This window comes from Xenopus tropicalis, chromosome 6 (assembly GCF_000004195.4).
Source record: "Xenopus tropicalis strain Nigerian chromosome 6, UCB_Xtro_10.0, whole genome shotgun sequence".
Taxonomy (NCBI): Eukaryota; Metazoa; Chordata; class Amphibia; order Anura; family Pipidae; genus Xenopus; species Xenopus tropicalis.
This window is the reverse complement of record NC_030682.2, coordinates 146,819,965-146,841,405: the sequence shown is the minus strand read 5'-3', so window position 1 is coordinate 146,841,405 and position 21,441 is coordinate 146,819,965. Positions and strand designations below refer to the sequence as shown.

The 21,441-nt window shown below is 44.4% G+C and overlaps 1 protein-coding gene across 1 annotated transcript in view; it reads right to left on the bottom strand.

Moving 5' to 3' along the window:
• The window catches only part of dennd3 (DENN/MADD domain containing 3), a 45,203-nt gene extending 41,140 nt beyond the window's left edge, over positions 1-4,063 (bottom strand). Inside the window, exon 1 of the mRNA XM_002934475.5 lies at positions 3,778-4,063. Within this exon, the coding sequence (XP_002934521.2) occupies positions 3,778-3,861 (84 nt within the window). The 5' untranslated portion in view covers positions 3,862-4,063. The remainder of the gene's footprint in view (positions 1-3,777) is intronic.
• Between the last annotated feature and the right edge of the window lie 17,378 nt (positions 4,064-21,441).

The following is a 21,441-nucleotide window of genomic DNA, read 5'->3' as shown; positions in this document are numbered from 1 at the left end:
AGGGATTTATTTATCCTAGCAACCAGGCAGTGGTGTGAATGAGTGACGGGAATGTGAACAGGAGAGGGCCTACACAGAATGATAAGTAATATAAAATATAATTAGCAACAATATTGTAGCCTCAAAGAGCAATAGTTCTTGGCTGCTGGGGTCCGTGACCCCCATTGAAAAGCCAGAAAGAGGCAGACAAGGAAGGCAAATAATAAAAAATACATAATGAAGACCAATTGCAAAGTTGCTAGGAATGGGGCATTCTATAAAGCCTGAAGATGAACAACCTCTTTAATATTATACAGCTTCAAGAAGGGGCTGGGTAAGTAGTATAGGGTTAATCGAGGGACTAGTCCCATTCCCATCTTGGAATTTTTCCGGCTCTGGGGCAAAGTAGAGAGGCCACAGATGGGGCCACAGATAATCGTATTGGTCGCTATGGGTCACTGCACCTGGACAAGCTTAGTACTTTTTCTTACATACGTGGGCTTGTGCGCTATTCCCCTAGGATTCTAAGTACTTCGGAATTATGCCAAAAAAATTTGCAGTTATGCACTGGATGAGCCCCTATCCAACCACCATTTTTGACATGAACTGGCTGGGTAGAATTCCAGCCAGGGTCAGACTGGGGGGTGCAGGGCCCACCGGGACTACTGCCCCAAGGGCCCTGCAAGTGCCCCAGCTGGCCGTGTCCCCCGCACCCCCTGACCTCCCGCAGGGGCCTCTGCCCGACATCCTCCCGAGTGTGTGTAAGTTTAACCCGTCAGGGGAGGAACACCGTCGGCCGGGGGACCGCTGGAAAGGGTCGGGCTGCCGGGGCCCATTGGGTTTTGTCCCAGTGTCCCAGTCCAACCCTGGTTCCAGCTTTAAAACTGCCCAGAAACATCAGACCAAGTTATTATTAACATTTATTTATAAAGCGCCAACATATCCCGCAGCGCTGTACAATAAGTGGGTTACATACATTGGACATACAGAGTAACATATAAAGCAACCAATAACTGATACAGGAGGGGAAGAGAGCCCTGCCCAAAAGAGCTTACACTCTACAAGGAGTAACATATAAAGCAATCAGTAACCGATACAGGAGGGGAAGAGAGCCCTGCCCAAAAGAGCTTACACTCTACAAGGAGTAACAAATAAAGCAATCAATAACCGATACAAGAGGGGAAGAGAGCCCTGCCCAAAAGAGCTTACACTCTACAAGGAGTAACATATAAAGCAATCAGTAACCGATACAGGAGGGGAAGAGAGCCCTGCCCAAAAGAGCTTACACTCTACAAGGAGTAACATATAAAGCAATCAGTAACCGATACAGGAGGGGAAGGGAGCCCTGCCCAAAAGAGCTTACACTCTACAAGGAGTAACATATAAAGCAATCAGTAACCGATACAGGAGGGGAAGAGAGCCCTGCCCAAAAGAGCTTACACTCTACAAGGAGTAACATATAAAGCAATCAGTAACCGATACAGGAGGGGAAGAGAGCCCTGCCAAAAAGAGCTTACACTCTACAAGTTGGGCACGGTTTTGGACTAAGCCGGTTAGGGTTGGGCACAAACTGGTTAATTCCAAACCCCAGCAATACTAGCTGTTAGACACACATTCCTTACTCTGTCACTCAGTTTTGTTTCTATTATGCTCATTATAATGGTACAGGTAGGGGCCCCCGTTACAGGCAGGGGGCCCCCGTTACAGGTAGGGGCCCCCGTTACAGGCAGGGGGCCCCTGTTACAGGCATGGAAAAAGTAACATTCGCACCAGCACTGCCCAAACTGTGTTGCCCGGCACAACAGAAGGAATGCACCCCCCACAGGTACAGCCCCCCCAAGCTCTTTATTACGCCCCCGTGGAAACATGCAGGATCCTACAGTACAGCTGATCTGAATGAGCACAAATGGTACCGCTCCAAACACTAACACACAAACAGGACCTGCTGCAGGATGTGATAAATCACCTTATAATACATAAGAGCCACGAGAATCCAGCAAAATATATCCTTGTACACGGGCTCGGTGATGTCATGGGTTAATGGAGGTCACATGACCCACTGAAACGTGTGTTACAGAGAATACTGTACCTTCCAAGCACAAGCATGTTAAAGGGAAGGCTAATTCTAAGCAACCTTTTAATTGGTCTTCTTTCTTTATTATTTGCCTTCTTCGTCTAACTCTTTACAGCTTTCAAACGGTGAACATCCCCATTAGAAGTCACTCTGAAGATCTATAAATGCAGGGGGAATATTATATTGGGTACTTTATCATTAGGTACTGAACAAAGGGGGAAACATATTCCTACCCCCCCAGCACCCCTGTGAGTGGCATTCCGCCAGCTGTACTTCAGCTACGGGCGAGGGGTGCAAGTTGAGCCGAACACGCCAACAGCTAAACTCACTGGAATTCTGTGAGATGTAGTTTAACTACTGAGGGCTAATATCAGCAATGCAGCAGATACTGAACTACAACTCTCAACTTGCCTTAGTTTCTTGCAGTAAGACAATTTGATTCCCTGCAATAAGAGTGTTGCCCACTCAACTCACAGATAAGGACCCATCCATGTAGGGTGCCATAGGGTGCTGCACACCAGTGCTACCAAAGGATCTGCCCACCCCGCAAAAAGCAGGGAATCGGGGGCCAAGCGCAGGGCTATGGCATATGTTGGTGCCTTTAGACAACTTGACTGATGTACAACTCCCTGTATCTAGCCCTGAGCTAAGCATGGTGGGAGTTGTAGTTCTGAAGGAGCAGTGTAAGGTATATAGCTACATTTGGCACTCCTGCGCTAAGCATGGTGGGAGTTGTAGTTCTGAAGGAGCAGTGTAAGGTATATAGCTACATTTGGCACTCCTGCGCTAAGCATGGTGGGAGTTGTAGTTCTGAAGGAGCAGTGTAAGGTATATAGCTACATTTGGCACTCCTGCGCTAAGCATGGTGGGAGTTGTAGTTCTGAAGGAGCAGTGTAAGGTATATAGCTACATTTGGCACTGCGGCTTCATTCGCTAAGCATGGTGGGAGTTGTAGTTCTGAAGGAGCAGTGTAAGGTATATAGCTACATTTGGCACTCCTGCGCTAAGCATGGTGGGAGTTGTAGTTCTGAAGGAGCAGTGTAAGGTATATAGCTACATTTGGCACTGCGGCTTCATTCGCTAAGCATGGTGGGAGTTGTAGTTCTGAAGGAGCAGTGTAAGGTATATAGCTACATTTGGCACTGCGGCTTCATTTGCTAAGCATGCTGGGAGTTGTAGTTCTGAAGGAGCAGTGTAAGGTATATAGCTACATTTGGCACTCCTGCGCTAAGCATGGTGGGAGTTGTAGTTCTGAAGGAGCAGTGTAAGGTATATAGCAACATTTGGCACTCCTGAGCTAAGCATGCTGGGAGTTGTAGTTCTGAAGGAGCAGTGTGAGGTATATAGCAACATTTGGCACTCCTGCGCTAAGCATGCTGGGAGTTGTAGTTCTGAAGGAGCAGTGTGAGGTACATAGCAACATTTGGCACTCCTGCGCTAAGCATGCTGGGAGTTGTAGTTCTGAAGGAGCAGTGTGAGGTATATAGCAACATTTGGCACTCCTGCGCTAAGCATGCTGGGAGTTGTAGTTCTGAAGGAGCAGTGTGAGGTATATAGCAACATTTGGCACTCCTGCGCTAAGCATGCTGGGAGTTGTAGTTCTGAAGGAGCAGTGTGAGGTACATAGCAACATTTGACACTCCTGCGCTAAGCATGCTGGGAGTTGTAGTTCTGCACCAGCTGGCTATAAGAGCTACTTGCCAGCCATACCTGGCACTGCCTACCTTGTCTATTTCCCGGATCCTGTCGGCGGGGGCTCCCACCAGGGCGCACACCTCCAGCAGTCCGGAGGGCAGCGCGTCCTCCATAGAGGCAGTCACCGTGCCCAGGGCTGAGGAAAGGGACGCACAACAGAGCCGGGGTTGTTTCTATGGCAGCCCCAGGAGGCGGGGTAGACGCGTATCCGCCTCAGCACCTTCCTTCTCCCTCACGGTCACACACCGCACTGACTCACAGCATTGCCTGCACCCCTGACTGCTCACACCGAACCAAGAGGCGGGACTTCACCCGGAGCTCCGCCCACACTTTCCCCATAATAAGGCTCCGCGTTGGTTTGTTCATTCTCCCCGCCCACCTCCCCAGACACCTGGCGACTAGTCCGCCTCCCTCCTCTACAGCCGCTTTATCCAGCTCTAGCCAATGGCGTTGCAGGGGTGTGGCTTGCCTGGGCAAGGTAGGAAGTGTAGCGACACGTCACAGGGCTCCTCCTGGCGCTACAGGAGAGCGGGAAAAATACTTAAAGTGCCCGCCCCTTATATTTTCAGCTGAGGTGCGAAGTTTCCCCTCATTTTTGCTCAGCAACATCGCTGGGACAGGGAGCAAAGAATGCCTGTTCATTTATTCACCTCTTTCACTCCGTGTGACGCTCAAGCTGTGTTACAGTCATTTTTGCCCTTATACGTTCCCAAACCCTGTATATTTACCAAACCTGAGGTGCATTTTCGCTTTTGCCATCAGTGAGCCCACTCCGTCCTCAAAATGTCAAGCAAGGTGTCCTAACTCCGCCCACTTTGTTCCGACCCATATGTCATCAATTGGACCAACCCTTCCAACATTGGCTCCACTCACCCTGCAAATAGTGTTAGTGTATTGTTATATAATAAATAGGTGTAAACATTGAACATACAGATTATACACACAAATATAAGCAGGGTCGGACTGGGGCTGCAGGGCCCCCGCCAGCCATGTCCCCTAACCCCCCCTGCAGGGTCCCCCACCCAACGTCCTCCCCTGAGCGTGCGTCAGTTTAACATGTCAGGAAGGAACAGTCGGGCAGGGGGAGCGCCAGCAAGGGTTGGGTCTGGGTCGCCGGGGCCCCGTCCAACCTTGAATATAAGCAATACTTGAGGTCCCAGTCCAACCATGGCTATGGGAGAACAGATGGCTTTTAGTGCAGTTAGGGTGCAGACACATGGAGCTACTAGTAGCAGCTACTTGTCACGGCTATTAAAACAGACAGTGCTGATCATTTACTGATAATTGTCTCTACGTGTGTCTTAGAGGCAATTCTCAGTATTGTCTATGGCAGGGGATTTTCTGGAATTTAGTAGCCATGACAAGTAGCTGCTACTAAGTAGCTCCGTGTGTCTTTACCCTTAGGGAGAAGGCCAGAGTTGCCAGATTTATTTTTCCAAACTAGCCAGTCAGTTCTACAACCAGCCCAAAACTAGCCAAAAGCCACTTGGAAAGTAGCCCAAAAATAGCTCAAAAAGTATATATGGGAAACCTGCCTTTTTAAAGTGTATAATCACTCCCCAAGCCCTGTGCCCCCTCTCCTGTTACTGGGATGGCTGGTAATTCCCTCTGTGCCCAGTCCCGCTGGGAAGTCACTACAGAAATGGATTCAGAATGTTGCATTAACCCCAGGCATGATATACATATGGGTGTGTTGAACTACAACTCTCAGCGGCCCCAAGAGATCCTGAGAATTATACCTTAAGGATCAACTGCAGCAGGGAGCAGGTTGTAGAGCAGACAGGTTGAGCCTGAATAGAATAGAAATGGGAGCCTCTGGCTATACTGTCCAATTGCATGCTGGGTATTGTAGTTTTATATTAATCCCAGCTGTAGGCTAATTGTTAGCTACAAACTACATTACCCAGCATGCAATTAAACAGGCATGCCAGGTTTACTAGGGAGAAAAACTTTGGCTAGTTTCCAAACTACAAACCAAGGCTCCAAAAAATAGCCCAAATCTGTACCTTGGGCGGTTTGTACTTTGGAAACCTGCCTGGGCTTTAAATAAGTAGCCCAATTTGGCAGAAAAACCGCCAACCTGGCAACCCTGGAGAAGGCTTGCTGGCCTGAGCAGTGGGAATAGCAGTTACAAAGACATTGTGGAGTTTAGTTCCCCTTTAAGTTACAATGTAGAATACTGGGCACAAATGCCCCTTTCACAGATTTGTCGGTCAGAAAAAGGATCTTCATTTATTTCTTGTTTCCCTTAAGCTCCTTCGTGTAAATAAGCAGAATTGGAACAAAGATACACTGTTATTTGGAAAGGAAGCCCCTAAAAATCACTGCAACATTGCACATCCCCTGCCGCTTTGCATTTAACATTTCCCCTCAGTTTTCCTTACAATGCAAATCTGTTATAGATCCCCCCCCCCCCCAGCCAGGGGAGATCACTTCAGTTTCAGAACATGATGGGAAACGGTATAATGTACATTTCTGTCCTATGGCACGCGTAGAAATGCTGGCACAGAAACCACTGATTTGGCCAGGGTCGGACTAGGGGGTGCAGGGCCCACCAGGGCTCCCTTCCCAGGGGCCCTGCAGGTCCCCTAACCCTCCCATAGGGTCCCCCACTCGAGGGCCTCCCTGAGCTCACATAAATTTAACGCGTTAGGGGAGGATTGGTCGGGTCTGGGCCACCGGGGCCCACCGGGATTTTTCCCGGCGGCCCAGTCCGACCCTGGATTTGGCCACCTTCTGCCTCATATAAGTGCCCACTCACAGGACTGGACTTCTCAAGGCACACAAATTAAGAGCAGAAGGGGACTGAACCTGTGGTTTCTCCGCCGGTGTTTACATGCAAAGCCTTAGGGCTCTGGCACACGGGGGAGATTAGTCGCCCGCGACAAAACTCCCTGTTCGCGGGCGACTAATCTCCCCGAGTTGCCTACCCCTGCCATCCCACCGGCGAACATGTAAGTCGCCGGCGGGATGGCAGACGAGGCGGGGCGATTTCAGGAAATCGCCGAAAAAGCCTCGATTTGCGCGAAATCGCGCCGCATCTGCCATCCCGCCGGCGACTTACATGTTCGCCGGTGGGATGGCAGGGGTAGGCAACTCGGGGAGATTAGTCGCCCGCGAACAGGGAGTTTTGTCGCGGGCGACTAATCTCCCCCGTGTGCCAGAGCCCTTAGAGCTCTGACAGACGGGGAGATTAGTTGCCATGCGACAAATCTCCCTTGTCGTAGGCGACTAATCTCCCTTGTCGTGGGCGACTAATCTCTGCCACAGCCCTTAGGATGAAGACACACAGAGGTACTGTGAGCAGCTACTTGTCACGGCTACTGCTGATCATTTACTGATAATTGTCTCTACACGTGTTTTAGCAGAGGATCCCTTATCTGGAAACCCATTATCCTGTACTGTCTATGGCAGGGTATTTTCTCGTGTTTAGTAGCCTTGAAAAAGTAGCTGCTACTAGCAGCCCAGTGTGTCTTCACCCTTAGCTAGACTGGTTTTTTAACTACGCCTTGTACCATAGAAAGTTTGTTTTACCAGTAAAAGGTATTGTTTAGATAAAATGCACTTATTTGGGGAGCCTACTGCTTTAAACCTACTGAGAAATGTTTGGTATGTCTAAGTTTGTTTCCTCTTAAAGGAGCAGTTGGCCTTGAAATAATCTTCCAGAATAGGTGACTATAAAGGGGCTGATTTGACACCCATACCTCCCAACTGTCCCAATTTTTGACAGCTCAACCCGCGTTTCCGGATTCTTACAGAAAAGTCCCTCATTTCCCTTTGATCTCCTGCACTGAAGCTAAAAAAGATACAAAAAAATAAAATAGCTTTTGGCAGAGAGCCCAGAAATCTTAACGAGCGTCACCTGCACTTAGATACTGTGTTTCTTACTTTTAATTAAAAAAGTAGCTTTTGGCAGAGAGCCCAGAAATCTTCCAATCCAGCCCAGATATGTTTATAGAGCACTTTAAGGCTGATGCCACACCAGGCGTAGGGCTGATTTTTTCGGCAAGCGGAAAAACACTTGCTGAAAATTCCGCCCTACGCCTGCTACTTGTGCCTGCACCCGAATGAATGGGATACGCTCGGGTGCAGGCACATGTATCCGATATACGCACGAAAACGCGAGAGAATGCAAAGTCTCGCGTTTTCATGCGTATATCGGCTACATGTGCCTGCACCCGAGCGTATTCCATTCATTCGGGTGCAGGCACAAGTAGCAGGCGTAGGGCTGAATTTTCGGCAAGCGTTTTTCCGCTTGCTGAAAAAATCAGCCCTACGCCTGGTGTGGCATCAGCCTAAAGGGGTTGCTGACCTTTTAGTATATTGTAGTGAGTGCTATTCTGAAACAATTTGCAACTGGTCTTCATTTTTTATTATGTGTTTTTTAAATTTTCTAGCTTTATATTCAGCTAATCTCGAGTTTGCAGCTATATGGTTGCTTGGGTCCAAATTACCCTAGCAACCAGACAGAGGTTTGAATGAGAAACTGGAATATGAATAGAAAGCTAAGTAATAAAAAGTATTTATACCAATAAAATTGTAGCCTTGCAGAGCAGAAGTTTTTTTGGCTGTCCGTGTCAGCCAGTTGAAAAGTTGCTGGCCATTCTTTAACATACTAACACACAGAGCTACTAGTAGCAGCTACATTTTCATGGCTACTAAACTCCAGAAAATCCCCTGCCATAGACAATACTGAGAATTGCCCCTGCTAAAACACACATAGAGACAATTATCAGTAAATTATCAGCATTTTTGGTAGCCACGACAAGTAGCTGCTACTAGTAGCTCCGTGTGTCTTCACCCAAAGGCTTTATTTATGGACAATAAAAGCCACAAAAGGCAAGTTCCAGCCAAAAAAGAGAAAAAACTAAATACATTCTTTGCATAGTAGTCTGCTGGTGGGGAGCAGCAGTGGGTTTTCTTTACAATTCCCCCACCCAGGAAATATTATTATATTTATTAAAAATTATTTATTAAGTTCCAACCTATTCTGCAGCTTCCATCCATATGTATAAATACAAATATGCAATGAGGGAATGTATTTTTGTTTTTATACATAGGGAGGTGAAATATTTATTCCCTTTGACAGTACAGTATATGGGTAGGTATAGCTTACCTTTATAATACAATGTCAAAGGGAATAAATATTTCAGCTCCCCCATGTATACAAAAATATAAAAGAGAAGAAATATACAGTTGTACACATGATACTATAAAAAAAAAAAAAGAGAAATGCATTATACTAACTGTTTTTCATTCTTCCAATAACACGTTTTTCTCTATATATTTGTATTTATACATAAGGGTAGGGTAGGCCTTTATGCAATAATACAAATATATATAGAAGAACCTTTCAACGTGAGATTGAGGGCACCAAGGAACTTAAACAAGTGTTATTTAACAGTAATCCTTTATTGTATCCTTTATAACAATAAATACCCTGTGCTTTTTGTGCCCATAGACAGAACATCCTGCCCATCATCAGTTTGGGGTGTTGTTATTAGTAGGGCAAGTTATTTTGATTTTTTTGTTTGTTTGTTTGTGTGTTTTGGTTGGTCTGTATATAGAAGTGTGTGTTATACCTTGTTGTTTGCCGTCCATATACAGAAAAATAAATTATTTGCAGTGTTACATTTAGTGTGACTAAAGCTTGACATGTTGTTATAACTCTGAGACCACAGATTTGTGTATGGAAGCAATCTGACTGGTTCTTGTAGGGATAAAATACACTGAGATTTCAACATATGAGAAGTTTCACTTGCACTTATGGTATTTAAAGAGGTTTTCCTTGTTTATGAGAATATACCTTTAGGGCAGTGGTACATGGGGCCTGAAAATACCCGTCTTTAGGTAAGCATTGGAATTGTGTCATGGAGGGGGTTTTGGGGGAATCTGTCTCTTGTTTTGCAATGGGCAACATTGCCTAAGGGTGGCCACACATGTTCAGATTCTATTTTCAACAAATGTTGGGATATCGATTGTACGTTTGAATGCAACGATCTGAAACTCACATTCAGCTTGAAATTGTGGGATAAAGCCCTAAATATAACCAATGGAAACATGGAATAGTTACAGACACCAATCGTACCAAAGTGACTCCCATTGTAGATCCCCCTAGGATATCAGCAGATACACAATACATGTGCAGATTTTATCCTTATCCAGATGAAAATTTGTAATCTGTCCAATCGACTCTTCGGAGCCCACACATGATCCGAAAACAGTACAAAACTTTATATGGGTGCGTGTATGGGCAGCTTAAAGCACTGCTGTACAACACAGTACTGGAGACAAGGCTTGGCGCACTATAGCCATGATAGCAGATGGTGTCTAACCTCATTGCATGAATCACTGCCATGTCTGGCTGAAACACAAGCTACGCAGGGAACCTTCTACTCATTATTTCCTGGGGATAATTAGATGGGAAATTCCTAGCATGACTGTGTATAGCGGGGGTATAACTGGCAGAGGGGTCACACAGTTACCAAGAGAAATCCCACTGGTCCCTGGCTCTGAAAGGCCAGTTGACCTATATTCTCTGTCATAATGGCTCTACGCCTTTGCCTCCAATCACAGCACAGCATTCGGAGTGATAATAACTGCAAGTGCTCCCATGGGTGCAAAAGAGGAGAAGGAGGTGGTGATTCTGAGCATTTTGTTATTACTGCTAAGGGTGAAGACACAGTGAGCTACTAGTAGCAGCTACTTAACACCAGAAAATCGCCTGCCATAGACAATACTGAGAATTGCCCCTGCTAAAACACACGTAGAGGCAATTATCAGTAAATGATCCTCTTGTGTCTTTGACTCTTAATTTATTGCAACTGTATCTTGTATTTATTTGTATTTATTTATTTGTATTTACTGTTATACTGTGCATTTATCTATTATTATCTTAATAACCCCCTGTTTGTATGTTGTATGTATTCTACTGTACAGCGCTGCGTACATAAGTAGCGCTTTATAAATAAAGATATACATACACGCATACATACAAATGATCAGCATTGTCTATTTTAGTAGCCACAACAAGCAGCTGCTACAGGTATAGGACCCATTATCCAGAATGCTCGGGACCAAGGGTATTCCGGATAAGGGGTCTTTCCATAATTTGGATCTCCATACCTTAAGTTTACTAAAAAATTAATAAAACATTAATTAAACCCAATAGGACTGTTTTGCATCCAATAAGGATTATTTTTATCTTAGTTGGGATCAATTACAAGGTTCTGTTTTATTTCTATATAAAAAAAGGAAATCAGTTTTAAAATTCTGAATTATTTGCTTATAATGGAGTCTATGGGAGACGGGCTTTCCGTAATTCGGAGCTTTCTGGATAACGGGTTTCCGGATAAGGGGTCTGATACCTGTACTAGTAGTGTCTTCACCCTAAGCACCCTTCACCGTGTGTCTTCACCCTAAGCACTGCGCAACAAATCTTCCTGGCCGCAGGCGACTAATCTCCCGAAATGCCATCCCACCGGCTAGAATGTAAATTGCCGGTGGGATGGCATACGCGTCCCCGCGATGTCCCGCAGTCGCCCGAAGTTGTCTTGAGATGAAACGTTGGCCGACTTCGGGACATCGCAGCGTTGTGTATGCATAATGGTGGCCATGTATGTGAAGATCCATTCGTTCAGCCCTCGGATGGAAAGATAACATTGACAGTATGCAGGCCATCATGCCGAGGACTGCTCCGGCCCCAGTAGTATTTTTAAATCTGCCAAATCAACATCTATCCCATTATTGGGCAGATAGCAGTCGGGCAGGCCCATCTGAGCGCCCCATATACCCCATACAATTGGCCCGTGTATTTCCACCTTATGTAGGAACACTCCAGTGACAAATCATGTGGAATTTCACCAAATGCCATTACCCTTAGGTCACTCAGTGTGAGATTTTTATCTGTTCGTATTATCAGACAGATACAGAGAGAAGAACATTCCTTTGTTTCAGAGCCAGGAAGAAAGCTCGTGGCCTCACAAACCTGTATTTCTGGTTTCACACGGGAGCAGAAGCCTTTGTACTTAGGCTTGTGGGAATTTGACTATTGAAATTGTGGGGGTCAGAACACCCTATTTTTGCACTTTGCTCATTGTACTTGTATTTATAACTCATTGTAAGTTACGTTTTTACTTACCCTTTGCATAATGAAAATATCAGTAGGTGAATGTTTGATTATTAACTTGCTGTGTTATGTATTTCTTATATGAAGGTCCTAGTTACAGTGTTCTTATAACCTTTCAAAAACTCTTTATATTATTATTATTATTAACATTTATTTATAAAGTGCCAACATATCCCGCAGCGCTGTACAATAAGTGGGTTTCATACATTGGGCATACAGAGTAACATATAAAGCAACCAGTAACCGATACAGGAGGGGAAGGGAGCCCTGCCCAAAAGAGCTTACACTCTATAAGGAGTAACATATAAAGCAATCAGTAACCGATACAGGAGGGGAAGGGAGCCCTGCCCAAAAGAGCTTACACTCTATAAGGAGTAACATATAAAGCAATCAGTAACCGATACAGGAGGGGAAGGGAGCCCTGCCCAAAAGAGCTTACAATCTACAAATACTGCAGTCAACTGTAAGGGAGATACCATAAAACTATGGCAGCATAGGGATTCCCCTGTACTAAGCACAATTCAGCAGGAACAGCCCCCTAAGTTTGCTCATAGCCTGTACAGAGAGATACCATAAAACTATGGCACATAGGGATTCCCCTGTACTAAGCACAATTCAGCAGGAACAGTCCCCTAAGTTTGCTCATAGCCTGTACAGAGAGATACCATAAAACTATGGCAGCATAGGGATTCCCCTGTACTAAGCACAATTCAGTAGGAACAGCCCCCTAAGTTTGCTCATAGCCTGTACAGAGAGATACCATAAAACTATGGCACATAGGGATTCCCCTGTACTAAGCACAATTCAGTAGGAACAGCCCCCTAAGTTTGCTCATAGCCTGTACAGAGAGATACCATAAAACTATGGCACATAGGGATTCCCCTGTACTAAGCACAATTCAGCAGGAACAGTCCCCTAAGTTTGCTCATAGCCTGTACAGAGAGATACCATAAAACTATGGCAGCATAGGGATTCCCCTGTACTAAGCACAATTCAGCAGGAACAGACCACTAAGTTTGCTCATAGCCTGTACAGAGAGATACCATAAAACTATGGCAGCATAGGGATTCCCCTGTACTAAGCACAATTCAGCAGGAACAGCCCCCTAAGTTTGCTCATAGCCTGTACAGAGAGATACCATAAAACTATGGCACATAGGGATTCCCCTGTACTAAGCACAATTCAGCAGGAACAGCCCCCTAACTTTGCTCATAGCCTGTACAGAGAGATACCAAAAACTATGGCACATAGGGATTCCCCTGTACTAAGCACAATTCAGCAGGAACAGCCCCCTAAAGGTGCCCATACACTATAAGATCTGATGTCGCCAAGCGAGCGGATCTTCACCCGATATCCCCACCTACGGGTGGGCGATATCGGGTAGCAAGGGACTTAAAAAAAAATAATCCGATCGTTTGGCACTGGGGCCAAACGTTCGGATCACATTTGAGCTTATGGGGCAGTCGGTTCAGGGACCGCATCAACGAGCCGATGCGGTCCCCGATCCGACCGGATTTTCTAACCTGGCCGATCGAGATCCGGCCAATTTCAGGCCACATATCGGTCGGCCAAGCAGCTCTGTTCTGCCCATACACGGGCCGATTAGCTGCCGAATTGGTCCAAGGGACCGATATCGGCAGCTATAGTCGGCCCGTGTATGGGCACCTTAAGTTTGCTCATAGCCTGTACAGAGAGATACCATAAAACTATGACACATAGGGATTCCCCTGTACTAACACAATTCAGCAGGAACAGCCCCCTAAGTTTCCTCATAGCCTGTACAGAGAGATACCATAAAACTATGGCAGATAGGGATTCCCCTGTACTAAGCACAATTCAGCAGGAACAGTCCCCTAAGTTTGCTCATAGCCTGTACAGAGAGATACCATAAAACTATGGCAGCATAGGGATTCCCCTGTACTAAGCACAATTCAGTAGGAACAGCCCCCTAAGTTTGCTCATAGCCTGTACAGAGAGATACCATAAAACTATGGCACATAGGGATTCCCCTGTACTAAGCACAATTCAGTAGGAACAGCCCCCTAAGTTTGCTCATAGCCTGTACAGAGAGATACCATAAAACTATGGCACATAGGGATTCCCCTGTACTAAGCACAATTCAGCAGGAACAGTCCCCTAAGTTTGCTCATAGCCTGTACAGAGAGATACCATAAAACTATGGCAGCATAGGGATTCCCCTGTACTAAGCACAATTCAGCAGGAACAGACCACTAAGTTTGCTCATAGCCTGTACAGAGAGATACCATAAAACTATGGCAGCATAGGGATTCCCCTGTACTAAGCACAATTCAGCAGGAACAGCCCCCTAAGTTTGCTCATAGCCTGTACAGAGAGATACCATAAAACTATGGCACATAGGGATTCCCCTGTACTAAGCACAATTCAGCAGGAACAGCCCCCTAACTTTGCTCATAGCCTGTACAGAGAGATACCAAAAACTATGGCACATAGGGATTCCCCTGTACTAAGCACAATTCAGCAGGAACAGCCCCCTAAAGGTGCCCATACACTATAAGATCTGATGTCGCCAAGCGAGCGGATCTTCACCCGATATCCCCACCTACGGGTGGGCGATATCGGGTAGCAAGGGACTTAAAAAAAAATAATCCGATCGTTTGGCACTGGGGCCAAACGTTCGGATCACATTTGAGCTTATGGGGCAGTCGGTTCAGGGACCGCATCAACGAGCCGATGCGGTCCCCGATCCGACCGGATTTTCTAACCTGGCCGATCGAGATCCGGCCAATTTCAGGCCACATATCGGTCGGCCAAGCAGCTCTGTTCTGCCCATACACGGGCCGATTAGCTGCCGAATTGGTCCAAGGGACCGATATCGGCAGCTATAGTCGGCCCGTGTATGGGCACCTTAAGTTTGCTCATAGCCTGTACAGAGAGATACCATAAAACTATGACACATAGGGATTCCCCTGTACTAACACAATTCAGCAGGAACAGCCCCCTAAGTTTCCTCATAGCCTGTACAGAGAGATACCATAAAACTATGGCAGATAGGGATTCCCCTGTACTAAGCACAATTCAGCAGGAACAGTCCCCTAAGTTTGCTCATAGCCTGTACAGAGAGATACCATAAAACTATGGCACATAGGGATTCCCCTGTACTAAGCACAATTCAGCAGGAACAGCCCCCTAAGTTTGCTCATAGCCTGTACAGAGAGATCCCATAAAACTATGGCACATAGGGATTCCCCTGTACTAAGCACAATTCAGCAGGAACAGCCCCCTTAGTTTGCTCATAGCCTGTACAGAGAGATGCAGGTATGGGACCTGTTATCTGGAAACCCATTATCTAGAAAGTTCCGAATTACGGAAAGGCCATCTCCCTTAGACTCCATTATAAGCAAATAATTTAGATTTTTAAACATGATTCCCTTTTTCTCTGTATTAATAAAACAGTACCTGTACTTGATCCCAACTAAGATATAATTACCCCTTATTGGGGGCAGAACAGCCCTATTGGGTTTATTTAATGGTTAAATGATTCCCTTTTCTCTGTAATAATAAAACAGTACCTGTACTTGATCCCAACTAAGATATAATTACCCCTTATTGGGGCAGAACAGCCCTATTGGGTTTATTTAATGGTTAAATGATTCCCTTTTCTCTGTAATAATAAAACAGTACCTGTACTTGATCCCAACTAAGATATAATCACCCCTTATTGGGGCAGAACAGTCCTATTGGGTTTATTTCATGGTTAAATGATTCCCTTTTCTCTGTAATAATAAAACAGTACCTGTACTTGATCCCAACTAAGATATAATTACCCCTTATTGGGGGCAGAACAGCCCTATTGGGTTTATTTCATGGTTAAATGATTCCCTTTTCTCTGCAATAATAAAACAGTACCTGTACTTGATCCCAACTAAGATATAATTACCCCTTATTGGGGGCAGAACAGCCCTATTGGGTTTATTTAATGGTTAAATGATTCCCTTTTCTCTGTAATAATAAAACAGTACCTGTACTTGATCCCAACTAAGATATAATTACCCCTTATTGGGGGCAGAACAGCCCTATTGGGTTTATTTAATGGTTAAATGATTCCCTTTTCTCTGTAATAATAAAACAGTACCTGTACTTGATCCCAACTAAGATATAATTACCCCTTATTGGGGCAGAACAGCCCTATTGGGTTTATTTAATGGTTAAATGATTCCCTTTTCTCTGTAATAATAAAACAGTACCTGTACTTGATCCCAACTAAGATATAATTACCCCTTATTGGGGCAGAACAGCCCTATTGGGTTTATTTAATGGCTAAATGATTCCCTTTTCTCTGTAATAATAAAACAGTACCTGTACTTGATCCCAACTAAGATATAATTACCCCTTATTGGGGGGCAGAACAGCCCTATTGGGTTTATTTCATGGTTAAATGATTCCCTTTTCTCTGTAATAATAAAACAGTACCTGTACTTGATCCCAACTAAGATATAATTACCCCTTATTGGGGCAGAACAGCCCTATTGGGTTTATTTAATGGTTAAATGATTCCCTTTTCTCTGTAATAATAAAACAGTACCTGTACTTGATCCCAACTAAGATATAATTACCCCTTATTGGGGCAGAACAGCCCTATTGGGCTTATTTCATGGTTAAATGATTTTTTTAGTGGACTTAAGGTAAGGAGAGCAAAATTACAGAAACCCCCATGTCCCAAACATTCTGGATAACAGGTCCATACCTGTACCACTAAAACTAATCTTTTATCAATTCTAAATATGTATGTGTGTTTTTTTTCTTAAAGCTATATTTATAGTAAATGGGTGGAAAGCTCCATTTCCAGTAAATGAAACAAATGCCGCATCCTATTGTCCTTCTTGTAGAGCTTCCGTGTAGGGACAGCAAGATAAATGTGGGGGAAATATAAACCCTTGAAACAAATGAATGTAATATTGCCCAAGATGCTCCTGGGAGCACATCAGCAATGTATGAATGTATGAATTGGGCAAACAAGATACAGTCAGTTGAAAATTAAGTTAGTGAGGAAAGTTTTGTGATGTGTCTTTCCTTAAAACTGAACAGTGAAACTCCTGTGAGTCTCACTAATGCTTTATCTTATTAAAGGGACACTGCCATGATATTTATGGGGCACTTTTTATTTCTAAATGACACTGTTACACAGCAAATAATTCCCTCTGCCATTTAACCTTTTATTCTTGTACCAACAAATGTATTTGTAGCTGTAATATTGGTGTGTAGGCGCCATCTCAGTGCCTTGTGCCTGAGTCTGAGCTTTCAGCCAGCGCTACACATTAGAACTGCTTTCAGCTAACCTATTGTTTCTCCTACTCCCATGTAACTGGAGGAGTCCCAAGCCGGACTTGGATTTCTTACTATTGAGTGCTATTCTGATACCTTCTGGGAGCTGCTATCTTGCTCCCTTCCCATTGTTCTGCTGATCGGCTGCTGGGGGGGAGGGGGGATATCACTCCAACTTGCAGCGCAGCAGTAAAGTGTGAGTGAAGTTTATCAGAGCACAGGTCACATGGCTGTGGCACCCTGGGAAATGAAGAATATGGCTAGCCCCATGGGAAAAACAGATTACAATGCAGGATTCTGCTGGAAAAGCTCTATTAACTGATGGGTTTGTAACAAACATGTTTTCCCATGACAGTGTTCCTTTAGAAAGAAGATGAGTGGACACAATAAGCATTTTGGAAAGTCCAACACATAAAATTAACAGCTAAATAATAAATAATAAATCCTGGCCAATAAAGATGGTTGGATTAGAATCTCACCAAGCGCCAAGCCTATTTGTGTTCACTCGCCAACAAAGTCTGACTCACTTGTTTAGAATTAATTTCAGCGCAAGTGATTAGCAGTTTTGTAAATCAATTCCCTTTTTATAATCACAATTATTCATTATTACATCACAGACTTTGGTGACCGCAGGCAACAAACGAGGCGCAAGGAGCCGGGGGGGGCGTGGCCTCACCTCAGTATCCCTGAGCCATAACCAACACGACTTACCTGTTTAAGGGACTTTTCTAGGAGCCCTAAGGAATTTCTTCCCAGAATCCTGTTATGACTTACCTACATGTTTGTAATTAGTACAAAGGCAGAATGTTTTTACCTTACCCACAAAGCTGCTTCAGCGTCAGTCTGGGTCTCACCATAGAACCGGATAACAAGAGCCCAGTCTCACTAACAAATGCTAAATGATATTGCTGGGGGGCGAATAAGGAAGGGTCGTGGCATTAGGAAGGTTGAGAACCACTGCCTTAGATAATGCAAGGCCCTTTTAAAGGGGAAGTAAAGAACTACTAAAAGTCGCAGGACATATGGCACAAGGTGAACAGTCCAAAACGTTCTATTAGGTTGAAGACACACAGAGCTACTAGTAGCAGCTCTTTTTTCATGGCTACTAAACCCTGCCAGAAAATCCCCTGCCATAAACAATACTGAGAATTGCCTCTGTTAAAACACACGTAGAGACAATTATCAGTAAATGATCAGCATTGGCTATTTTAGTAGCCACGACAAGTAGCTGCTACTAGTAGCTCTGTGTGTCTTCTCCCTTAAGGTGGCCATACACGTTGAGATCCGCTCGCCTGGCGATGTCGCCATGCGAGCGGATCTTCTCCCAATTTCCCCACCTACGGGTGGGCAATATCGGGTGAATTCAGGCTTATTTGGACGTTTGGCACTGGGGCCAAGAGATCGAATTAAAACGCCGGTAATAGGCGCAATTGGTTCGGGGATCACATCGACGAGCCGATGGGGTCCCCGATCCAACTAAATTTTTTAGCTTGCCCGATCGGTATCTGGGCGATTTCAGGCCAGATATCGGTCGGACAGGCCCGTCGGTAGTGCCCATACATGGGCTGATAAGCTGCCGGGTCGGTCTAAGGGACCCATATCGGCAGCTACAATCGGCCCGGGTATGGGCACCTTAAGACTTGGCTTTGTGTAGTGGGCAGTGCACAAATTCTCTGGAAAGCAGAGGGGCTTCACGTACCAGAACCTATAACATTACAATAGAACAATGGCACCAAGCAACACAGAGACAGACTATCGTGGTTTCTTTGGTGTGTGTAAAAATTATATAAATAAAAAATACAGGCATCCCTATGCTGCCATAGTTTTATGGTATCTCTACATACTTTATATTTCCATACATCATTTTTTTATATTAACATTCAAGCCGGTTTGACTTACTTTGCTGTAGGTTCATCCAAGGTTTGATCTTTTTAGCTACATACGGTGCAATAATCAGGTAGAAAAACAAACCATTGGGAGCAATACCATGTGGCTTGTCTGACTCTGAGCTTCACTAAATGTACTCTGTCTCCACCTACAGGTGAAAATTGAATTATGAAAAATAATGATATATTCGGCATGTCAGTAAAAAGCTGAAGTTTTATTCTCTGTAATTATTTTATATCATGACACTCCCAAATAGTTTTATGTTAGAAAATAAAACAATGAGGTATAGTGTTACTGGCATGATTACTTAATCTAAAGATTAAAGGACAAGGAAAGATGTGTCTGATAATTTGAATGAATCTTGTTACAACAGCGCCACCTGCTGGTGGGTTTCTGAGTCCCTGTAGTCCCTGTAGAGGGCTGGTCTGATGTTGTTAAAGAAATATGTGAGAAATTATATATATGTTATTCTAATGTTTTTCCTAACCAGAAGAATGTAAATGGCAAAGGTGCTAGGAATAGCTCTCTCATCAATTTTACATTCACTTGAAGTTTTACTTACCCTTTAACAAAGAAGCAGGCTACAAATGCTGCACATTGGCTTCTGTACAGCCCAACGTAACCATAGCCCTTTAGCAGGAAGATCTGGGCCTGTGAAGATGCCTTGTCTTCATTTCTATTGATTCAAAGACTCACAATATATTGTAGATATAAAATATAATAAACAACCCACAATACAAGGCTAATTACTAATTAAGATTCTCATTATATGAATCCGCTCTGTAGCATCAGCTTCCATGACATGAGAACCTCATTTATTGCTTGGCAATGGGCGATGACCCCTAAGCTAAACTGCTGCCCAGAACACACTGAGCATGTGCGTGTCACTGACACGCCTAACAATAACCAAGATGGCCACCCCCTGTGCACAACAATTACATTACTGCTATAGAGATTCTGACGGTTTAGGGCAGTGCAGTAAGTTTAGTATATAAAATATGGCATTTCTACCCAAATTAGGTTTTAGTTCTCCTTTGATGTTTGTAAGACCTTTGTCAAAAACAGCAAATTTAAGAGAAACTAAAACCCCTCAGAAACTTTTTACTTTTAGCCCAAATTCACATGGCCTAACCATATTGCCCCTGATTTCAGCAATAAACTGTTTCCAGGTTGGATACTCAGGGTGAGGCCTTACCAGGGACCTATAAAGGGGCAAAATCATGTTTCATCCCTTGAGTCAATGCCCTTTTTTGTACAAGACAGCACTTTATTTGCTTTAGTAGCCACAGAATGACACTGCCTAGAGTTACATGGTTTGTTGTCTACAAAAATTCCCCACATTGGTCTCTATTAAAGGAACAGTAACACCAAAAAATGAAAGTGTTTTAAAGTAATTCAAATATAATGTACTGTTGCCCTACTGGGCTTGCCCTACCCAGGGGTTAAACTTGATACAGCTAAACTATGTAACTATATATTGTATTGTGTCCCATGATTTTATAATAGGAGAGAACTGGTTTGTGTGTGTTGGAACCTGGAGTTTTGCGTAGCCCAGTGGTTCACAACCTTCCTAATGCCGTGCTTTAATTATAGTACAGTTATACAGTAATATACAGTTATACATACGCCCTTTAATACAGTTCCTCATGTTGTGGTGACCCCCAAACATAAAATTATTCCTAAGCCCATCAGATATATGTGTTTTCCGACTGTCTCAGGGGCCCCCTGCGAAAGGGTCGTTCTACCTCCAAAGGGGCCCCGACCCACAGTTTGAGAACCGCTGGCTTAGAGTCTGGGCAGCCATTGGGTCAATGCTCTGGGCAAACCGGTCAGAGCCAGTATTTAGAACTTGACCAAGATTCATTTTCACCCTCTTAATATCATCCTTGGGCACATCACAAGCTCTCTCTCTGGCTCTTTTAAATGTCATTTTTAAAAAATGAAAGAGAAATACCAGCACTGGGAAGGCACTGTATTGCCTAAGACTAGTGTCTAAGCACCTTAGCGCAGCAGACATATTGCTATTGGGCACAAAATTGCGTCTTCGGCAGCAAAGTGCTCGGTTTTCAAAGCCAACTATCCGGCAATGTACAACAAACAAGTATTTAGGAAACTTTATTTTAGTGCCACCGAGTTCAAGTTCCCCAAACTTACACTTAATAGGTAACCCAAGCACTGAAGCACTCAGCCCATAATACTCACTCTGCCTCACTACGAAGCAACTCTCATTATGATTGGTGCGCCTTCCTGTCTACAGGCCTCTGCGATTCAAGGTTGCCAGATTTATTTTTCCAAACCAGCCAAAGCTGATTTGGAAAGTAGCCCAATATGTGCGATAAAAATAAAAGTATATATGGGAAAACCTGCCTTTTTA